The 23,369-nt window shown below is 42.2% G+C and overlaps 1 protein-coding gene across 5 annotated transcripts in view; it reads left to right on the forward strand.

The window, feature by feature from the left end:
• DYM (dymeclin) overlaps positions 1-23,369 on the forward strand; it is a 169,547-nt gene that overhangs the window by 77,361 nt on the left and 68,817 nt on the right. For 3 of the 5 annotated variants that reach the window (XM_077936498.1, XM_077936496.1, XM_077936497.1), the window contains one exon: positions 15,024-15,188. The exons of the other annotated variants lie outside the window; for them this stretch is intronic. In XM_077936498.1, the coding sequence (XP_077792624.1) occupies positions 15,024-15,188 (165 nt within the window). The remainder of the gene's footprint in view (positions 1-15,023; positions 15,189-23,369) is intronic. 5 annotated transcript variants of the gene reach the window in all.

Here is a 23,369-nt window from a genome sequence, read left to right on the forward strand (position 1 = left end):
GAGGTCTTTAAGCAGAGGCTTGACAACCATATGTCAGGAGTGCTCTGATGGTGTTTCCTGCTTGGCAGGGGGTTGGACTCGATGGCCCTTGTGGTCTATTCCAACTCTATGATTCTATGAACATTTAAGCAAAATTGGGTGAAATTTGCAGGCACAGTAGCACCTTCTGAGGTGGTGAAGCCAGCCAAACCTCTGGCAAATAGGTGTACAGTGAGGGAGTTATGGATAAACGAATATTTTTATCTTCTGCTCAATTTGCCCCAAAGTTACAGAAAGTGCAAATGTGATTACGACAGAGCTGAATGTTTTGTTAGTGGGCAAGGCTCTGTGCCTGTGTCCTTGCTTTGTTGTGTGTGTTGTATGGCTCTGTGTTCTTTATTGTGTGACTGAACAGTGCAGTCCTATTCATAATTATCAGAAAGCCTACTGAGTTTAAAGGGGTTTTCTCCCAGGTAAGTGGTTACATGCATATATACAGTTACCAAACATTACTGTAAAACTTGCCCTGCTGCAAAAACTTTGAGGAATTATTTCAATTTTAATTAACAGTATCGTTTCAATTCACTACCAGTGCTTCACCATAAGAGTGAATATTAAATATTAAAACAGTCTAAAACTAACCACAGTCACAAGATTAGGCTGCCTTTCCAAAACATGCATCTCAGGTGTTAAAGGCCAGGGTAAAGATTTGCATCTTCAGCATATGACAAAAGCTGTACAATGAAGATGCCAGATTCATCTCTGTGGGGAAGGGAGTTCCACCACTTGGGAGCTGTCGCAGAGAATGCCTGCTCCCATGTTGCCACCCTAGAAGAGGGTGGAATTACCAAGAGGTGCTGCTTAAATGAGCACAGCCGTTATGTGTGAGATAGCACCTATTCAAAGGGATGCAGAAATAATGCTTGGCGTCCTGAGAGGCATAAACGAAAGAAGCATATGCCAGTGGTATTAGTAGTAGCGTGATGACCTAGTTCAGCTGTAGTGAATCTTATAAGCTGATTAGCTACCCCGGTTCTGGGAGGTGTCACTGCAATTAGTGGAAAGTATTGTAACAAGATGAGGAGCCTATTCAGATTGAGGGCAGAAGTTTGTATTGGTGAACGATCATAGTGGAAGAAAAGGTCTCCTGAAAAAACCAATCTACTTTAAAGGGATTCTGCATGAGTTCTTTTATATAATACCAACCACACCACCCTGCCTTTACATTTGTTACAGCCTTAATGGTTCCCCTGTGAACTAAGTTCGGCTATTTAGCTGCCTCGTCAAAATGACAATTGCTTCGTGTCCTGGCGTGTGGAACATATGGAGTTAAGGTTTTAGGCTAATAACTATAGTTTCCAGCATGGAAAAACTGTTGAACCCTGGTTAAGCCTGATCGAACCTTCTGGGGATTCAGAAACAGGCACCTGGTAGGATATTAATACACTCATTATCCATCTGGTGCAAGTATCCAACTGTACTGAGTTCTATTAGATTGGTGCTGTGAGCCAGGAGGGCAGGGGGTCACAGGTTAGACAGATTGCCTAGATGGGCAGCTTACCAGTGTTGGACTTGGATAGCTACAAAACCTTGTGGAATATTTTTTGGCAAATATCTAGACTCTGAGTTCCGCATCTGGCTTTGAAATATGACAGCAACTATGACTTTGGTCTGGACCAGTTGCCAGCGCTTACTTATGCTCTCTGAAATGTATTAATGCTTAACATGCCTGTAATTATTTTTTTTGTAATTTCCATGTGCCTTAACTTTTTTTACTTAATGGTCACCCTGGGAATGGGACTCAAAAAAGCAGGGGCAAGGAAATGCGTTGCCTACCCTAAGAGGAGCCTGATGGAGCAGGCAAATGGCCCATTTAGCCCAGCATCCTGTTCTCACAGTGGCCAGCCAGGTGCCTGTGGGAAATCAGCAAACAGAACATGAGCACAAGAGCATTTTCCTCTCCTCTGGTTTCTATCAGCTGGTATGTAGAGACATTTCTGCCTCCAGTTGTGGAGGCAGAGTGTAGCCATCATGGCTAGTAGCTATCAATAGCCCTCTCCTCCGTGAATTTGTCTAATCCTCTTATAAAACCACAGGGACACGGGTGGCGCTGTGGGTTAAACCACAGAGCCTAGGGTTTGCCGATCAGAAGGTCGGCGGTTCGAATCCCTGCAACGGGATGAGCTCCCATTGCTCGGTCCCTGCTCCTGCCAACCTAGCAGTTCGAAAGCACGTCAAAGTGTAAGTAGATAAATAGGTAGGAAGGTAAACGGCGTTTCTGTGCGCTGCTCTGGTTCGCCAGAAGTGGCTTAGTCATGCTGGCCACATGACCCGGAAGCTGTACGCCGGCTCCCTCGGCCAGTAAAGCGAGATGAGCGCCACAACCCCAGAGTCGGTCACGACTGGACCTAATGGTCAGGGGTCCCTTTACCTTTACCTTATAAAACCATCCAAGTTGGTGGCCATCACTGCCTCCTGGGGCAGCGAGTTCCCTAGTTTGACTATGTGCTTCATGAAGAAGTACCGTATTTTTTGCTCTATAAGACTCACTTTTTCCCTCCTAAAAAGTAAGGGGAAATGTGTGTGCGTCTTATGGAGCGAATGCAGGTTGTGCAGCTATCACAGAAGCCAAAACAGCAAGAGGGATTGCTGCTTTCACTGCGCAGTGATCCCTCTTGCTGTTCTGGCTTCTGAGATTCAGAATATTTTTTTTCTTGTTTTCCTCCTCCAAAAACTAGGTGCGTCCTGTGGTCTGGTGCGTCTTATAGAGCGAAAAATACGGTACTTTCTTCCAACATTCAGCTTCAGTGGATGGCCATGAGTTCTAGTATTATGAGAGAGGGAGAAAAACTTTTCTCTGTCCACTTTCTCCATGCCATGCATAATTTTATAAACTTCTGTCATGTCTCCTGTTACCCACCTTTCCCCTAAGCTAAAAAGTCCTGAGTGCTGCAACCTTTCTTCAAAAGGGAGTCACTCTGTCCCCTTGATCATTTTGCTTGCCCTTTTCTGAACTTTTTCCAACTCAGCAATACCCTTTTTGAGATGAGGCAACCACATTACTCCAAAAGTGGTCACACCATAGATTTGTATAATGGTATATTTTTGTCATTGCTCCTCGGACTACTTGCGTTTTATCTTCTAAACGCTGAAATCTCATTTTTTCCATTTGCACTCACTTTATCCTATTCTTGGTTCAGGACCTTTGGCTTTGCCTAATCAGAGTTAAGGTCTCTACTCAAACACACTGAGTAAGTTTTTTCAGAGGTTTAAAGCGATACTGGAGAGCCGTTATTGTGGTTTGGTCCACTCTGAACAAGCTGTATTCTCTACAGTGAAGTTGTCTCTCCTCCTCTTCCAGGTTTCTGTAGCTATGTAGAAACATTTGCTTTCTAAATGGTGCCATAAGGGAGAAAGCTACTCCTTTTACCAGTCTACAGAAATGAGTGCTTGTACACAGCCAGAAGATGTGTTGGAAAGTAGATGAGACCTTGAAATGCAGAATTGCCAGATGAACAGTGGGCCCTTTGCAGAATGATCAGCCACAGCAAATACCAGTGTCTGATCAATTTGCACAGATTGTTGATTTGCAGAGGTCACTGTTAGTCTTAGTACAAACAACTGTAGAAAGCAAGTCCTTTAATTCCACTGTAGTGTTTCTGTATTACCAAACATGTGTCTAGCCAAAGGATAAAAATAATACTAAATTTTGATAATATTATTTCCTAAGCTGCTCTGGCTACTTGCCCTCCAAATAACTGGTACATCTGGGCGATTAATTTTTTTATGTGCTTTGTTCTTGCCTGTTGATACTGTAAAAATAACTTCCCCTCAGCTCTCTTTTTACATTTCCTTAACATGGTTCAGCAGTTCTTTGTCTGGACGTAATCTATAAATCTTCTTTGGCCTTCCTTTCTATGACACTTGCTTTTTCTGGAGATATAGGTTTGATCCCGTATAATCACCTCCTTTTTTGTAAAGCCAAGACTCAAATTTTATTTTAATAGGGTTAATAGATAAGATGTTTTTCATTTCTCACTTCCTTCCTTTTTCTTTAATATCTGTAGCATTTAACATTGGCAATCTTCCATGGATAGAAGATTGGACCAATTGTTCTTACGGAATATTCTGCACATAGGTTTTTGTAACCTATAAGTATAAATTCTTTCATCTAAAATTTAATTTGTGTGCTGTCCAGTTCAAGCCACAAACACTATTTAGATTTGTGTATGCCAGGTTAAATAATAGCATTCCAATGCTCTCTAATATCTGAATTTATCTTTAAATTTGGTGATGTTTAAGGAATTCGGGTTCAGAAAAGCATAGGTTTTTGCACCTGTAGTCATTTGTTTAATATGTTACAGTGACAGTGCAATTCTGTGCTTCTCTACTTGTAAGTCCTATTGAATTCATTGATGTTTACTCTCTAGTGAGTGCATATAATATTAGTCAAATTTTGGACATTCAGGCTGCAATGTCAGCATTCACGTAAGAGTATTGATAATCTCAAATTAATCTGATGAATGCCTGAAAAGAGATCTGTTTTTCCACTATTTGGACATACACAAGTGAATGATGGCAATGATACTTAGGAGATTGTTAACATCACCTATGTTTGTTTGATTTTTGAAATATCAATACTATTTGTCTGGGATTTTCAGATAATGCATGTGAGTTTGGTCATTCAGCAAAGAATGAATGGTTAGCCTTTTTTTGCTAAGTAATGCCGTCATATTTTCAAATGGGACTATGTATTTGTGTCTATTAATTGTGGGCATCAGAAACATGCAAACTGGATAATAGTCGTATTTAAGTTCAGAAGCCCTTGCCTGCATTGAAGCAAAATTTTATTTAGGCAACTTCCTTAAATTACTCTGTGCTTCCTTCAAGCACCCTGCTATGCTCAGAGTGATAGTAACTAAAGAAAAATGTGTTTTTAGGACCACATAAGCATATAGATGATAAAAGGTAAAGGTAAAGGGACCCCTGACCATTAGGTCCAGTCGTGACTGACTCTGGGGTTGCGGCGCTCATCTCGCTCTATGGGGTGAGGGAGCTGGCGTTTGTCCACAGACAGCTTCCAGGTCATGTGGCCAGCATGACTAAGCCGCTTCTGGCGAACCAGAGCAGCACACGGAAACGCTGTTTACCTTCCCGCCGGAGCGGTTCCTATTTATCTACTTGCACTTTGACGTGCTTTTGAACTGCTAGGTTGGCAGGAGCTGGGACCGAGCAACGGGAGCTCACCCTGTCACAGGGATTCGAACCACCGACCTTCTGATCGGCAAGTCCTAGGCTCTGTGGTTTAATCCACAGCGCCACCTGTGTCCCATGTGGATAATAGAAGACTCGAAAAACCCATCCTGAGCCAGAGGATTGGGGAGGGGCACATATATATTTTTTCTCTTCAAAAAGCAAAGTATTATTTAAATAGAAGCTGGGGTGAACATGCAGGATGCACCCACTCACCTGCATGTTGAGTACATCTAGGAAACCATGCAAATAATGGCATGTACTAAAGGACCCAACCTGCACACAGAGGTTCTTGACAACTGTCACCAAGTTGCCAATGCCCCCTTTGGGGGAAGGTGATAGAGAAGATGATGGTGCCACAATTGCTGGCACTATTGGATGAGACTGGTTTTCTGGACCTATTTCTATCCAGGCTCAGGCTTAGTTGCGGGTCTGATTCTGCTCTGGCGGAGCATCCTTATTAGGAAAGAAACAGGAGGAATGTGACCCTGTTTGTTCTCCTTGATCTCTCAGAAGCCTTTGTCCTGCTAGATCAGCTCTGTGAATTGGGAGCACTGTATCACAGTGGTTCTGCTCTTATCTACGGGGCTGATTGTAGAAAGTAACATTGGGTGATTGCCTTCCAGCCTCCTGAGATATGTTCCATGGGGTGCTTTAGAGCAGTGTTTCCCAACCTTGTGCCTCCAGCTGTTTTTGAACTACAACTCCCATCATCCCTGACTAGCAAGACCAGTGGCAAGGGATGATGGGAATTGTAGTCCAAAAACAGCTGGAGGCACAAGGTTGGGAAACACTGCTTTAGAGTACTATATTGTATGCAGTGCTATTCAACATCAATACAAGGCTGTGGGGACTAGTCATTAGGAAATTTGGAGCATGGTGTCATCAAGTATGCGGATGACACACAGCTCTGTTTCTCTGTAACATTGAGTCAGGAGATGCTGTGCAAGTCCTGAACCAGTGCCTAGACTGAGTAATGGTCTAGATGAGTGCCAATAAACAGCAGCTGAATCCCATCAAGACAGTCTCTGTGAGTAGTTCTCCAGTTCTGAGTAGATTCTGGATCGGATTGCACTCGCATCTGAAAGAACAGGAGCATACCTTGAAGATACTGCTTTATGCAGCATTGTCCCTAAAGGTTCAGGGGACTTCAGCCTCTAGGAGTGGTTGTGGCTGTTTCAGCTGATATGCCAGCTATGACCATTCCTAGACAGAGATAATAATATAATAATAATAATTTTTATTTATATCCCGCCCTCCCCAGCCGAAGCTGGGCTCAGGGCGGCTAACAACAATCAAAATAGTCCGACATTCTAAAAACATTCATTATAAAATTAATTAAATCAAATTAAAATCAAATTAATGGCAACCATCAAGCAAAATTCTGTGCAGATTGCCGATTGCCGATTGCCAGAGGAGGGGGTCAGGCTGCGCCCTGACCAAAGGCCTGGTGGAACAGCTCTGTCTTGCAGGCCCTGCGGAAGGATGTCAGGTCCTGCAGGGCCCTAGTCTCTTGTGACAGAGCGTTCCACCAGATTGGAGCCGCGGCCGAGAAGGCCCTGGCTCTAGTTGAGGCCAGCCTAACCTCTCTGAGGCCTGGGATCTTTAGGATGTTTTTATTTGCAGACCGTAAATTTCTCTGTGGGACATACCAGGAGAGGCGGTCCCGTAGGTATGAGGGTTGGTAACAGTTTTCTACACGTTGGTAACTTTTAGACTTGGTTATTGTAATGTGCTTTACATGGGGGTGCCCTTGAATTTGATGGGGAAGCTGCAGCTAATGCAAAACTTTGCTGCATGGTTGCTCTTTGGGGCTACTTATAAACAATATGTGACACTCCCATTAAAAGCACTGTGCTGGTTGCCAATTTGCTACTGGGCTAGATTCAAGTTTCTACAGCTGGTGTATAAAAGTCCTATACTGTTCTGAACCAGAGTAACAGAGAAGCCCCCTACATCTCAGCCCCATTCATTTAGACCTGTGAATGAAGATATGGTGATGGTGTCACATGCCCCTGCAATGAAGCCCACTGTGAGTTCAGCCCAAGCTTTTAGCACGAGTTCTTTGGAATTCTCTTACCCAGATGTTAAGTAAGTGCCAATGTTGTTATATTTTCTCCCTAAGTCTTTGGCAGAACAAACCTTCAGTTATCAGCAGTTGTACGCCCTGGTTTTTAAAAAAGACGGTTGTGTGCCAGAACTCTGTGCTTCATAAAAGCAATAACCTCATTTCATGCTACAATACTGGCTTGGTTTCACCTTCTAAATACTCAAAGGATTCGTCTGTGGAATTATAGTATCTGCATGTTAACTGAATCAAAGTAGTTGCACATTAGCTGAATCAAGTTGCATTTTGTAGCAGCAGCAAAAACAACAACCCCAAAACTTTGTATAACTAGCCATGCCATAATTTTTTGTGCTGTAGAACAGTTCTACTTATATCTAACCATCATTCAGCACCAAGTACATTAAGCAGTGTAAAGGGCCACAAAAATAACTTTGCCCTTGCCAGGTAATTTATGGTGTATGTCAGATGGACAAAACACTAATATAGGCAGGATGCTTACTTTCTAAAGGAAAAGCAAAGTGATTTGGAGGCCTGAGAGTTATCTCCGTAGGAAATGACTGAAAATGGGAGTCCAATAAATTTTGTACCAATTAGGTATCTCTGAGCAGAAATGGAGAATTATGGGTGTCATAGTCTAAGCTAACCACATGTTGCTGGGATAAAGTATATCTCTGGGCCAGTATTCCTGTTGCTGCCATTGCTACTGCACAAGATAAGTTATTTATATCACACCTGATAAGGATTGCAAACTTCTGTTTTGCCAGCTGGCCAATTAAGGATCCTAGTGTTTCATGCAAAGAAGTTGCAGTACTGTATACCATTCTGAAATCATTTTTCTGTTGGCATTTTGTGACAAAGGGGGGACTTGAGAAACCAGGTAATAACAAAATTAGGGACTCTTAAAATCTACATAGAGGGAGAGACAGTGTGGGAATGGTGATAGATTTTCATTGAGGAGACCAAAATTCAAAGCCTCACTCTGCCCTGAGGCTCTGTGGGTAACAATGTAGCCTGCTCCCTGCCTAACCCGCCTTCTTTTATTGTTAATATAAAATGGAATAATTCCATCTACATTTCCGTAAGTTCCTTGGAAGAAGGGTGAGATTAACAATTTCGCTCTTAGTAATGAATCTACAAAGCTGTCTCGTGCTGAGTCAGGCTGTTTGTTGATCTCTCATAGTGGCTCTCTGACTGGCCAAAGCAAATCCAAAGCTTGTGTCTTTATTAACCCTGAGGCTGTTCTAACTGGAGATGCTGATACCCTGGGGGCTTGTGCATTCTTGCATTTGATCTACCATGTGCCTCTACCGCATTTGCATCATGGGACGCAAAACAATAGAGCGTATAGGGCAGAGCTCAGATAGGTTTTGTTAACCTACACGCAGGAAGATAAAACTCTGAACACATTGTGAGAGCTAGCCCTAAATGATGAGGTAGAAATAAATTTTTAAAATGAATAATGGTAACCATTACATTTGTAGTTTCCAATGTAGACAGCCCTGGGCAAGGATTCCAGTGGCCAGGCCATAGCTTGGCACAAATGTTAGTCTCTCTTCAATCCACATGTCCTTAATCTTACAAACTTCTTTATATTCCCTATCATGCTTTTCTACAAGCCATATGCTCTCTCTTTCCCCACCCCCACTGCCTCCGGTCTGAAAAATGTTGTGCTTGGCCTCAAGGAACTGGTTGCATGGTGAAGAACTTGCCCCATCACTGCCAACTATAGGACTTTTTTTATTCCTGCTCCTTTTTAAACATCACCATGGGTTGCTCTCAAAATGTGGGTTACCACAATACAGGGCAAATTGAAAACCTCCACATCTGATCATCACCCACCCTTTGTACATATGTGTGCAATTTGCAAGCATTCTGCACATTAAGTATCTTCTAAAAGTCCCTACTTTCACTGTGGTACTTTACAAAGGCATAAGTCGGGTTACATGTCAACCTGACAACTACGTTTTTAAGAGGAGTGGTTAGGACCCAAAATGTTTTGCATAGCAAACAATATTGTGTGTGTGTGTGTGTGTGTGTGTGTGTGATGGTGGTCTTACAATGCAGCTGAAACAATATGACCTAAATATTATGATCAGGCTTAGTAGGGACTGAGTTTTTGTGGCTGTTGTTTTAAGAGAACTTCAGTGATCTGACACACATGGCATATACGTACTGAAGACTTGCAAATCAAAACCTTACTTTTTATGAGTACAGTTCTATATATGCTACCCTCATGTTTTTTCTCCCCAGCATGCTAACTACTGAAAGACAAGTATTTGAGATTTATTAATAATCATTTCTTTCAAGCTTTCAAATTCTTCACATGAATTCATTTAATTGTACAACAACTCAATATTGCAGGTGTGGGAAGCTGGGGTTAGGTAGACAGTGTGGCTTACAATTTGTGACAGGATTTGAACCGGGGGCTACCTGATTCATCAGCTCATTGTCTTCAGTACTTGAGAGCAGCTTGAATTTCCTGCTACTACTGACATGCGCTATCTGAGGTCACTATTGTTCAAAAAGGAGAGTACTGCACTGGTTGCATTTACTTCTTTTTTTACACACTAAGTGGAGTTCTTACTCTGGTGGTTTGGAAGCTGCAGTATTACTACTATTTCTCACACCACCTGGTAAAGTGAGAAGCCTGGGGCTGTGCAAGAGGAGCCAGTGCTGCAGCTCCTCTCCACACCAGGGTTAACCCAAGTTGCTTGCCTGTTTCAAGTGGAAAAGCACAACTGATGCTCTTGGCAGGAAATGTGGTCTGTGAACTTCAAGTGACTTGCTTGGCCATGTCATAATGGTCCCCTTACTTGGTCAAATAAAACTCTTGACTAGGGAGCGGGTGGCGCTGAGGTCTAAACCACAGAGCCTAGGGCTTGCTGATCAGAAGGTCAGCGGTTCGAATCCCCACGACAGGGTGAGCTCCTGTTGTTCAGTCCCAGCTCCTGCCCACCTAGCAGTTCAAACGCACATCAAAGTGCAAGTAGATAAATAGGTACTGCTCTGGCAGGAAGGTAAACGGCGTTTCCATGAGTTGCTCTGGTTCGCCAGAAGCGGCTTAGTCATGCTGGCCACATGACCCAGAAGCTGTCGGCAGACTAAATCTGGCTCCCTTGGCCTATAGAGCGAGGTGAGTGCACAACCTTAGAGTCATCTATGACTGGACCTAACGGTCAGGGGTACCTTTACTTTTACCTAGGGAGCGTCAGAAGAACTTGGCAGGCATCCTTCCCTCTGAGAAGGGGTTGTGGTATTCCACTAATCAACTTAGGTATGTTTTTGCCACTTAGTTCTCTGTGTGAGAATTGTAACAATCTTCTTGAATCTTTTCAGAATAAGCACAGTGATTACTCAACTGCTCCTCGTCTTAGCTGCCTGATAAATGTACTTCTCACCACATTTCAAACAATGACACTTTTTTCTTTAGGCTTCACAGAACCTTCTCTATTAGAAATTATCATGTTTGAAGGGACCCTTAGTTCAAAATTTTTAAATTTTGAGTCTGAGTAGCTCTTCTAACAATAGTAGTTTGCTTTTCCTCCCAGTATTTATTCATTTATTAAAATGTTTATATCCCACCTATACTCCTAATGGGCTGTCCAAGGCAGCTAACGACAGTTATTTGAAACATAATCCTCTAAAACTTAAAAAGAACACCACAGAACATCAGTGTTATATCCATGAAGGAATAAGAATCATTCCACATTATGTCAAGGATGAAATGTCTACTTGTCAGTGTTGTTAGCTATTGTGCTAAGCATGTATTCTGCTTGTGCCCTGAGTGGCTTGCAAAGGAAAACACATAGCAATAAATAGTGGTTTTTCAGAAAGTACACTTAAAATAGTGAGGCAGCAGCATCAGAATAGAAACAGCACATGGAAATCATATAAACACCTCTCTCGACAAATTGCCCTTGAGCACACCAGCTGAATTTAGTGGGAGGGCATTCTGGTGTATGGGTGCTATTACTGAGGAAGCCCAATCCCATATATTGGTCCGCTGAATCTCTAGTGGTGATGGGTCATAGAGTAGGACACCTGCAGTTGATAGCAAAATCAGGAAAGGGTGGTTAGTGATAATGTAGTTCCTGACATAGCCCAGTCCTTGGACATTTAGAGCTTCGAAGGTTACCACTAGCACTTTATCAATTGAGCCAAGAACTAAATAGGCAGCCATGAATCTTCTATAAGATGTATGTTATGTGGTCTGGGCTCCAGTCAGTATTCTGGAAGCTACACTTCCAGCTGCCTGCAGTTGCCACGTTGTCTCTAAAGACAGCGCAATGTAGAGAGAACTGCTGGAATCCTACCTGAATGTCACTAGGGCATCAGTGACCAGTGCTGTATGCAGTTTCACATGAAAAGGTAAACCAGCTGAAGCTGCTTGTAACCAAAAAAAGAGAGGGGGGACCCCAGAGTATTCTAGGAAAGCATTAGGTCCAGGGAGCACTACTAAGTTGTTTACCTGATCCTCAAGAAAATATAACTCTATCCAGAATAGGCTATGCAACCAATCCTTAATTAGCAGAACTCCCACCTTGCAGCACATCCATATTGTCTGGATTAAATTTCAGCTTGCTCGCCTTTGTCCATTCCTGTATTGACCCCAGATACTGGTTGAGTACCTCCACTGCCTCCTTGGAATCAAGGTGGAAAGAGGTAGATTTGAGCATATTGGTGACACTTCAGCAGAAAAGCTATGCATGGATTCCCCCAGCTGTTTCTTGTAGATTTAAACAAGTATGAAAGGTGAGAGAAGGATAAACTGAATAGAAATCCACACTTCAAACAAATGTACCTACTTAACAGAGGTGCTGTAGATCTCAAACATGTTCTCTCTGTATGGCTTTATCCCTTTAAGACTACATGAATACATGTGCTTGAGTAACTGGTGTGTGACTGACAGACTGGTTGCACTTAACTCAGTCTCTGAAAATAGTGGTCCTAATATTTTAAAATTGTTCTCTGGAGAATTTATTTTCATATTGGTTTGGCTGTGCATTTCTTGGATCTTATCTTTGATCTCATAGAGTGGTAGTTCAAAAACATAAAGAATTTTGGTACCGCTTTGGTTTAATAGAACAGATGATAATATTTTATTTTCTAATAACTCTTCAGATTTATACTGCACATAACCCTGGAAAATTTTTATACACTAAGAAGGCGCTAGAGATATTTTATTGGTTTCATTATCTCCAAAAATGGCAGAGTTTCATCCTTAAGTAAGAACAACTGTTTTCAATAGGAAAACTCCAAACCACACTTGTTGATTTCCCAGGCTCCAGTTACCCAGACATTCCAAATGCTAACTTTTTAGATGGTGATATCAAACATTTCAATGCTTTACTGCCATAGAGCTGGGAATTAATTTTACTGTTTGCAAGAGGAAAATGTGTAGCCTGTAGTCTGCTGTGCGTAGCACACGTCTCCTTGCTGCATCCTCTTGGTTGGTTTGGGAGTTAAGAAAAAGAAAATGCTTCTAGGAAAGTTCCTTTTATACTTTAATAACTTCCTTTTCATAAGTTTTAGTAATAAAATGCAGGTATTAAGTACATAATGTTCTTTCAAGAAGCAAAATAATTGGTTGTTTTAAGAAGCCTTGCAGAAAGCCCAGACATATATCAAACATTAACCCAGCCTATATTTTATTTGTGAGAGAAGGAGAGAGAGAGAGAAGTTTTGCAGTCAGGGCAATCCCACCAAGATAAATATGACTTCTTCTGGCTCCAGTGCTGGCTTCTACATGTCATGAGGGCAGCCAGGGGGGTAGAGCAAAAGACCCAATACGGGCCTTGATTCCTGAGGGTATGGAGAAGTGTTGCCTAACCCAAACACCAATTTCCATTTAAATTGCTAAACCTAGGGACTAACTTCAACATTCCACTGATTATATCTCCAAACTCACAAAATATAACTAGGGGGATGGGGAGCCTAAACCGAAGTTTGGGGCAATCAAATATTTTCCATAGCTCTGCCTATGTGATGTGATGCTACTTATTACTGAACTATTTTTATGCCTCCTTTAAGGGTAAAAGTCCTCTTGAGGCAGCTCACAAGATAAAAACATGCAACAAAGCGCAATAAATAAAGCTAGTAATAAATCAAATAGCCTCAAAAATGTCAAAATAATTGACAGAAAAGGGACAGAGAATCCCAGTCCTGTCCCCAACCTCATTACCAGCTCCACTACAACAATGTCCCAACCCCAAGTACAGCACTTGGCTTTTCTCCCTAGGAATGAATGACTACCATTCTCCTAGATGGGTAAAAGTGCGGGACTATACTTGGAATAAGAGCTGAATTTCTCCCTGGTTATCTCAGATCCTGATGTGAGAAGCAGGTCCTCCTGTCCTTGCCTCTCAACTGTATCCCATGGAACTTAATGGGAGCCATTGAAGACCAAGCTGACCTTGTTGGCATAGCCCTGCATTTTTCATCCTGAGAGGCCAGTATTCGCTTGGTCACACAGGGTCAAATGCAGTGCTTTTCTTTTCTCCATAATTAGCAGCCAGTTGCTTATTATGGCGGAAGGGCTGTAACTCATCGGTAGAGCATTTGTTCTGGATGCGGAAGGTCCCACGTACAATCCCCAGAATCTTCAGGAAGCACTAGAACTCACTCTTTTTGAAAGACCTGGGAGTGACACTGCCCAGTTAGTATAGATTACCTTTGCTAGCCTTATCACCCCAAATGTTTGGGACTATAGCTCCCATCTGATACAGTCTAAAACATCTGGAGAGACACCATATTGGCAAAGGCTGATGTAGACAATACTGATCTAGATGAACCAGTGATCTGATTTCCTATAAGGCACCTTTCTACATGGATGAAATTAAATGAATACAACTGGGCTGGGATAACAAATGAATGGCATTACTGGGCTGGGAGTTAAAGCTGCTCCCTGAACATGACCTGGCTATTGAAACTTGTGTGCTCCTCCTATTCAGCCCTCCTTTATCTGAATAGGCCCTCTCTGGATTCTGTTTCTTGGTTGTATTACAGTGTGACAAATCCTGGGAACTGGAAGAGTATGTGTGTGAGAGAGAGATCAGTTACAACAGAGTCAAATGTCTGAGTGATTTCCCCCAAGAAGCTTCTGTTTGTGCAGCAGGAAGATAGAAGCGGATATACACTGGAAAACAAAACAAAACTCTAGAACTTAAAAGGCAATGCTAAGATGATTCACGGACTCTAGGACTCAGCAGCCCCATAACTCCCTAACGGTTGTGGCAAACTGGGTTATTGTTAACTGCTAAGTTTCTAAAAGCTGTTGTGAGAACCTCAAAGCATTCACTCAGCAATGAGCTCAGCCTTTTCGTTCCTCTAGTTGAAGATGGCAGTTTGCGTAAAACCACACAAGCTGTGTGACTGTTCCCATAACATTTTATATTACATCTTGGCACAAGAGCATTTGTCTTCGAGTCTCATGAAAAGGTGGTTTGAATTTTCCCCGAAAAGTAAATCCACAAACATTGGTGTGTTTACACACAACCTCCCTGCCAAAGCCGGCAACCTCCTTTGCGTCACTAATGAAATCATCCTGGGTTGTTGTAGAGACTGCCCACCCTCTCTGCCTTGGCAACTTTATTTTTATTCTCTAACTGCTGCTTTGCTCTTTGACATCTGCCACTGACTTGTTTGGATGTAGCTTTCTTAAAGGAAAATTCCTCTTTCTTTTTCCTCCCCACCCCTTTTCCCTCCCTTTACCCTTGTCTTGCAGTTACACCTGCCGCCACTTGCGGAGATATGTATATGTCTTGGACAAACTCTATTTTCCCCACTCCCACTGCTCTACGCTGCAGCATTGCTTCTCGAGCCTCAGTGACAATGGAGAGGAGCTGCTGTCTTTAACTTGTTCTCACATTCTCAGATCTTATGCTTCCAGGTTATTAACCTCTGCTGTCCATTTACTGCATGCTGCATGCACCGTGTGACTGGTCTATGCATGTTGAAGGAAATAAATTGGGGTTTGGGGGGTTGGTTCTGGATCACCAGTAACTTTTTACTAACAACCCCCCTTTATGTCTCCATAATACATGGGGTACAAATTGCAGATCCAACATGGGTTCACAATAGAAAAGTATAAGCTGTATTTTCCATAAGCTGAGCATGGCTTTACTTTGCAAATATTCCATACACAGGATATGTACATGTTTTAGTAACCTGTGGAGCCCCCTAGCATAGCAGAATATTCTGTGACACATCCCCAAATTCATTCTCAGGTCATGGAGGGAGTGCCTGTTAGGCCTCACCATCACCATGTGTGAACTGGTACAATGCAGCAGAAAAGCAGTGGTTTACAAATTGTGTTTGGGGGTACCCAGAAAACCTCTGAAAACCTCCAGGGAGTTCCTGAATGGGAAGGTGAATCATTGCAGAGAAGTTTGCCTGAACAGGGTTTGCCTATCATGATGTAGAACGAATGCAGACATTTTGACAGATATGGAGCTACTCTTAAAACAGCAGCCCCGGATATATGCTTCTCCTCCCACAATATCCCACAATGAGCCAACAGTGTGACGCGGCAGCTAAAAAAGCCAATGCAATTCTGGGCCTCATCAATAGGAGTATAGCATCTAGATCAAGGGAAGTAATAGTGCCACTGTAATCTGCTCTGGTCAGACCTCACCTGGAGTACTGTGTCCAGTTCTGGGCACCACAGTTCAAGAAGGTCACTGACAAACCGGAACGTGTCCAGAGGAGGGCAACCAAAATGGTCAAAGGCCTGGAAAGGATGCCTTATGAGGAACGGCTAAGGGAGCTGGGCATGTTTAGCCTGGAGAAGAGGAGGTTAAGGGGTGATATGATAGCCATGTTCAAATATATAAAAGGATGTCATATAGAGGAGGGAGAAAGGTTGTTTTCTGCTGCTCCAGAGAAGCGGACACGGAGCAATGGATCCAAACTACAAGAAAGAAGATTCCACCTAAACATTAGGAAGAACTTCCTGACAGTAAGAGCTGTTCGACAGTGGAATTTGCTGCCAAGGAGTGTGGTGGAGTCTCCTTCTTTGGAGGTCTTTAAGCAGAGGCTTGACAACCATATGTCAGGAGTGCTCTGATGGTGTTTCCTGCTTGGTAGGGGGTTGGACTCGATGGCCCTTGTGGTCTATTCCAACTCTATGATACTATGATCTAGGAATACTTTTCCTTGCTCCCATGTTTTGGCTGCCACCTGTAGAGGAAGGGGAAGTCTCTATTTGTCACCACATGACGTGGTTGAATCACATTAGACAGCTGCCCCTTTCACAAGTGGAACGGAAGTTGTCCCACCCTGAGGATTCACCCTCTTATTGGTGCCAATAACATCCTGCTCTGTTATGTGAGCAACTGCTGAAGCATTGCTGCTCCTTAGCACGAATGGCTGCAAACATGTGGAAAGGGTGGGACTAGGGGTACAGCCCTGCTTTCTACACACGACATGCAGCATGTGAAGTGGACTAGTGTGAGAAGAGGGGGAAATAAGATACAAAGCTGCCATTGTTTTACAGTAGCCCCTGCATCATGTTTTCCTTCATTGAACTAGTGGAAAAATACCAGCAGTCACAGCTAGATTTAAGTGGTTAGGCAGATTTAGAACTTGGTTTAGGCTACCAGGTCAAGTTTAACTGCCTCTCTTTTTTCTGGAGCTCCTGGGGTGCATGTTTCAGGAAAGGTGAAGTCGGCGGTGCAGAGATTGATTGAGCAAACCTTGTTGCTTGTTATATATTTTCTCATCCTGCCTCTGGAACTTTTCTATCTCGTAGTCAAGTCAGGCGTGAGGTAGCGGTGGCATTAGTTGGGATAAAACCCTAACAGCATTTCTGAGTTGCCTCTCCAATTTGTTGAAATGCTGAAGGCAATATACATAGGAGCCTACCCCCAAAGAACAATTTAAATAGTACATTTAATTTCATGCTACACGAGCTTTACACATTCTTTAATGTTTCATGACCGGTGCCAAAATTTTGGGGGAAACATGGGAAAAATTGCATGACAAAATTTGATCAGAACATGGAGAACATCCAGAATGGAAATAACAGTGTCCTGGCTATGCAAGCATATAATGGCGCAGAGACCATACAGTAAACATAAATAAAACCAGCTTGATTGTCAAGGGAGGAAAATGTGGCATGCAATGTTAAATACTTTTCCACTCTTAGAACAGAAGGAACTATTGAGTAGTCTTCTAATGGAAGATGAGAACCTAGTTTGCGGGAGTGATTTTATTTACGGTACTTATTTTCAGAATTTGTATGCCACCCCACAAAAGAGTTCTCTGGGTGGCTTACAGTAAAGGGAATACCAAGCTATTCAGACTAAAAATAAGAGTAGGAAACTTTATTCAAAGAAGCATGCTTAGGAATGACGGAGCTTGAGGCTTGGATCGGAAGAGTTGCTGCATCAGGAGGCAGAATGAAGACCACCTCGTGCATTTAACTACCTGGGCAGAGGGCAGATCCTGACACAGCTGTGTGCTGTCATAACTGCCAGCCAAAATTCTGGTTTCCACCAAAAGGAAAAGAACAGAGGAAGAAATGATGGTGGGATGGCTAGAAAGAAATCTTTCAACCCATATTTTGATAGACAGTGCCCAGTATGGGGATGAAGAAGTGATAAGTGGAGCAACTTTTTCTTCCTGGGCAGTTCCCTGAAGAGAGTGTGTTGTAAGACATCCCAAATGTAAACTCTCTTGCTCAGCGCATATAGTTATAGCATTAAGATACATGGAAAACGGTTGGATATAAACTTATTTCCGGTATCAAGCATCAGAATTTACCCGAAGGTACTAAAATATCCAAAAATGTCTATATAATTTGAAGATATAGAACCTTGGGACAGAAATACAAATGAACTGGGCAGTGGAATTTCCCAAAGCCACATGTACTTGAATCGGGCAGATGTACTTGCGAGCGTGAATGAGAAAGAGGACAGAGATGATAAAAGTTTATAACAACCATTCTTACTTCGGATATCTCCCAGCCAGACTTCCCTCCTGTTTAAGAGCCTAGCATGTTGGGGAGGAATATCGAAAATGCTTCCCCCCCAAATAGCTACTTTCACGTTATAACTGACTAATGGGAAAGAGTTAAAATTTATACCTCTTACCTGCCAATTCTCATCTTTCCTCCCTCCATTAGCTTGTAAGTAAAACATGGAACATGACAAACCAGGCTTACTTCCTGCTGCCTGGTTCCCGCCTTAGTTTATAAAAAGTGAATAACACCAGGAAACGTTTGATAGGAGAGCCAAATGCATCTGCTGATTGCTCACATTCAGAATTTCAGGAACCAGATAAGGTTTCACACCTTCCCTTTCAGTGATGTTATCTTGTGTCGTAGGAGTAAAAGCATTGCTATGTGTCTTTTGCTTGTGCACTTTTCCGCATTCATTGGATGATCTGTTTTGATCGTCAGAGGTAATTAGCCTCTTTGCTTGTTTGATCACAGTAGACGGAGTTACTGACATTGTGGTGCCTGCACTAGTAGGAGGCAGCTCACAGGAAGTTTGCTATAAAATCAGTTTCCTGGGTGCTCTGTAAAAAAGTAAAAGGTAAAGGTACCCCTGCCCGTACGGGCCAGTCTTGCCAGACTCTAGGGTTGTGCGCTCATCTCACTCTATAGGCCGGAAGCCAGCGTTGTCCGCAGACACTTCCGGGTCACGTGGCCAGCGTGACAAGCTGCATCTGGCGAGCCAGCACAGCACACGGAAATGCTGTTTACCTTCCCGCTAGTAAGCGGTCCCTATTTATCTACTTGCACCTGGGAGTGCTTTCGAACTGCTAGGTTGGCAGGCGCTGGGACCGAGCAACGGGAGCGCACCCCGTTGTGTGCTCTGTATTTTGATACAATTATGTGAAGGGAGAAGGGAGGGTGCAGCAATTCCCCCAACCTTTCAGCTCCCCCTGCCCCGTTCCCCAATCCTCCAGAGTGTGCAACAGACTGCAACGGGGGTGGGGGATATTGGCAAAAGCCCACCCCAACCTCTGCTTACACCAGGAGCAGGATCCCCTGAGCAGAGTATCCCTCTGTGATGCTCCTACTGGCAGTAGCAAAGTCTGGATCCAAGCCAACATAGTCCACAGTTCAATGCATAGTTACGTACAAAGGTCCTGTACCAATCTGTTGTTCTTAAACATAACTGTGTGCCTGACTGCTTATATTGTTTCAATATTTGCAATAAATATTTCAAGGATTATATTGCTCACCCATGAGCCCCTTTATTATATGTACATAGCTATGAGTTACAATATTCTGCTTCCTATCTTTAGCTTGCAGTCTTCATTCTGCACTGCAGTATTTGCCTGAGGCCGGATACTGAAATTTGCTTTCGCAGTGCCTTGTAGGTACTACCAGAAAGAAAGCAATGGCATCAAATTACTTTCACAATGCGACTTCCCTAATACACAACAGATTCAGTCTCTCAAAAAAAATTCTTTGAGTAATTCAAACATGATCATGCCAAAGGCAAGGTATGAGGCAAGGTTGCATTTTTTTAAATGATGTTACTAATCTTGCGCTTTGGGTCCACAGCATTTTCCCTAAAAGGGGCTTGTTTTAAAATATGTGCTGAGCATCATTTGTCTGGCCATCTACTCACTTCAGGCACTTTTATAAATCCACTTAGAGGTTTGTTTGTTTTTTTAATTTTAATTTTAATTTGATTTTAATTTGATTTAATTTGATTTAATTAATTTTATAATGAATGTTTTTAGAATGTCGGACTATTTTGATTGTTGTTAGCCGCCCTGAGCCCAGCTTCGGCTGGGGAGGGTGGGATATAAATAAAAATTTATTATTATATTATTATTAATTGTGTAAAGTGGTATAGAAATGTTATAAACATATTGCAAATCTTGGGCATTTTGAGCAGGCTAGAAATGATGATTCTGTGCAAAAAAATCCCTTTTGCATACAGAATTGATTTATACCCCCCCATCCCAAAGACTTGTGGTAGGTAACAAAAAGAAGAAACAAGCAAAGCAAAGCTAGAACTAATTCAATTAAATTCCCCCAGCCTTGTTTATTTTAATATACTTTATTACTTGTTGATCAGCTTGCATTGATTACTGAATTTGATTCTACCACTTTTGATGTTTATTATTAACCAGCAAAATATCCTTCATTGTGGCAGGTTGTGCTGGCTGGGACTAGTAGGGGTTGTAGTCTGAAACACCTGGAGGGCACCAGACTGAATGGAAAGCTGATACTGCATACTCATATAACACTAATTTGTAGTTTGTTCTGCAAACCGTGAGCCAACAGAAGAGCCAACAAGGCTGGGATGGCCAAACAAACGATGGTTAAGCAAGATTGCTTGGTTTGAACATAATGATAAACAATTATTAAAACAAACAGTGTAAGCCAACACAAACATGGCTTCACATGGTGTTCTGTTGGCGGAAACAACCCACAGTTCTTCCACTGCATGGATTTGCACGTTCAAACAAAGCATGGTTGGTTAGACTTAACAAAACATAGATTAGTATTAAGTGCGAACCAAGCCATAGACCTAAGGTTCTTAAGCACCAGCTGCTGAAGCACAAACAGAGTTTGTGTGTGAGGGATTTCAAGTGAGCCATAAAGTATCTTCTGGCAGTGCTTCCTATTTTTAAACCAATAGCTCTTTTGTTCCAAGTTAACATGAATATTTTCCGAAAAACAATGCTTTTCTGAAAATTGAAACTAATTCAAGTCTGCATGTTAAAGAGTGTAACAAAGACTGGTGTCAGTTCAGAAACTCTTATTTTCAATACATTGCCCAGGATTATATTTGTGGGTTGGCAGTCTCCATTAACATATTCATTTCATATATATATTTAAAAAGCTATTCAATCCAGAAGTTTTGCAGAGAGGCAAATTTAATTTTTTTAAACAAAATCTAAACTCCACTTAGTTATGAGCAGGCTAGTTGTCATGTAAACTCTTTGCAGTGAGAAGTGAAGCTCAGGCATGTAGGAACCTTTGTGGATTGTGTTCACTAATGTCCTTAAACTAAACATTTTAATATGAAATGAAATTCTGATCTCTTTATTAAGGGAAAAAATGGTATACAGCAAAACGTTTGGATTGCCAACATGACAGCAGAATTCAATCATTTGTGAAGGTTCACATGATTCTCAAAATAAAAGCTAGACTTTCTAACGCAATAGACTCAACAAAGAATAATGTGGTTTTAAAAAGCACTAATAAACCAAAGTATTCATATTACAAGAAGTATCCATTTGAAATGCAGTTGTGTTGGGACAGCTGCCACAAGGAAAGGCTTGCACATTTTGAGCACCTTTGCACCTTCTAATCCACTGTCCATGCTTTATTAAGGCAACCTGGGCTAGGTTGGGCACAAGGCATATGGAGGTCTTCAGAACTAGAGTCCTGCACATAATGGCTAGGATAGGGGTTGGGTATGGGGTGGATTTGTGGGTAGACTTAGGAGAGGGCAGCATCAGCCGAAACAGTGCTGTGACTGAGAGGTGGAGCTAAGCCAGGTAGAACCTGATCACCACTGATGACATAATCAGAATCTCTCCCTCGCCCCCTTCCCCATGTTGTCTGGATTGCAGCTGTTGCAGCATTCCAGGCACCAGGGATGGGTGAAAGGAGAGCAAGAGATAACTGAGAGACCTGTAATTCACCTCTACCTGCTGTCGGTATCTGGGGGAGAGAAGAGTATATATTTTTGGCTTGGATTAAAATCTAAGCAGAATACTATGTCAGGAATCATAATAATCACCTTGTATGATAAAATTGAGCATCACATTTTATTGAGCGCTATAGTCCATGCCAAGAAATTATGAACTCTGGTGTCAATCACTAACTACATTTTCTTCAGATTATTATTTTGCACACACAGCCTCTTGTTTCCACCATAGATTTTGCACAAAATATGGCAGGAGCAGTCCATATTCTGCCCAGCTTCAGTATTGTAAGACATTGCATTATTTTAAATTTGCTAAGGCTCCTTACATTACAGGTGACTTAACGTTCATCCTAGAGTACAGTGTTTTGGAATGTATTCTCTCACGGTGGTTTAAGAAGTATGCATAATCATAACAGTACTAGTGAGAGGGGAATTAGATAGTTAGCATTTATGTGAACTAGTAGACCTTGCTTCGGAATTTTTGCGTTTCTATATTGTACATGTTAAAAACAAAGAGAAGAATCCTGCCACAGAGAAAGATGAGTGCGAGAGGAAAAGAACAGCTAGTTAATAGAGTGACTAATCCAGTAGACTTTGAAATAAGACCTTTCTTGTGGGATTTAGAGTAGCGGATTCATGCTAGTTGGGTGAGAAACACTGTTGAATGTTTTTCGGTTTATCAACTGTATTGCATAGTAGCTAGCAAGAATCTTCACCTGGTGCAGCAGGGCAGATCTGTACTGCATGACTTAAGTCCTTCAAATGGAGTTTGGTTTTGCATGCCCTGCTTTAGAAAGGGATAAAATGACACCCTATCTGCTCTAGAAAGATAGTCTTATTTGTAAAGAATAAATACTAATACTGCAGTATAAATGTGTGCTCTTTGACCTTACTAGTGTATCTTAAAGAGCAAACCTTCTAAAAGAGCCTTCTTTGGCCATGACAAAAGACTAGTATGCAGCCCCTGCTTGCTTATTCCCTGAATTACTTTTTAGTTTGTAGGGTCTCATCAGCCACTGAGGTTAGCCGCTTGTTCATGGGGACTAAATTTGCCAGATGAACTTGACGTCAATTGCTACTTGATACACATACATACATACATACATACATACCCCTGTTGCACCCCATCGCAGAAGCCCCCTTCACTCAGTGAATTCTCCTAAAAGGGTACAAGTAAATGTAAAAGAGATGACATCTCAAATACACCTGGGGTCTAGTAAAAGATTAGGACAGCTTCAGCCTCAGAAAGGGGTATGACACTACAGAGATCTTCAGCATACTTTTGACTATTTCTAGCATCCACCAGTCCCAGCAGAGGAAAGACCTCCTTCCCCCTTCTTGACTTTTCAAATCTCCGCCATAGCTCCTTTATCTGTTTCTTCCCTTAAACATTGAACCCGGCACAGTCTCTCCCTCTTTCCTTTCACGATAGGTGTCCTGTTTTCCTA

The sequence above is a fragment of the Podarcis muralis genome, chromosome 11, assembly GCF_964188315.1.
Source record: "Podarcis muralis chromosome 11, rPodMur119.hap1.1, whole genome shotgun sequence".
Classification (NCBI taxonomy): domain Eukaryota; kingdom Metazoa; phylum Chordata; class Lepidosauria; order Squamata; family Lacertidae; genus Podarcis; species Podarcis muralis.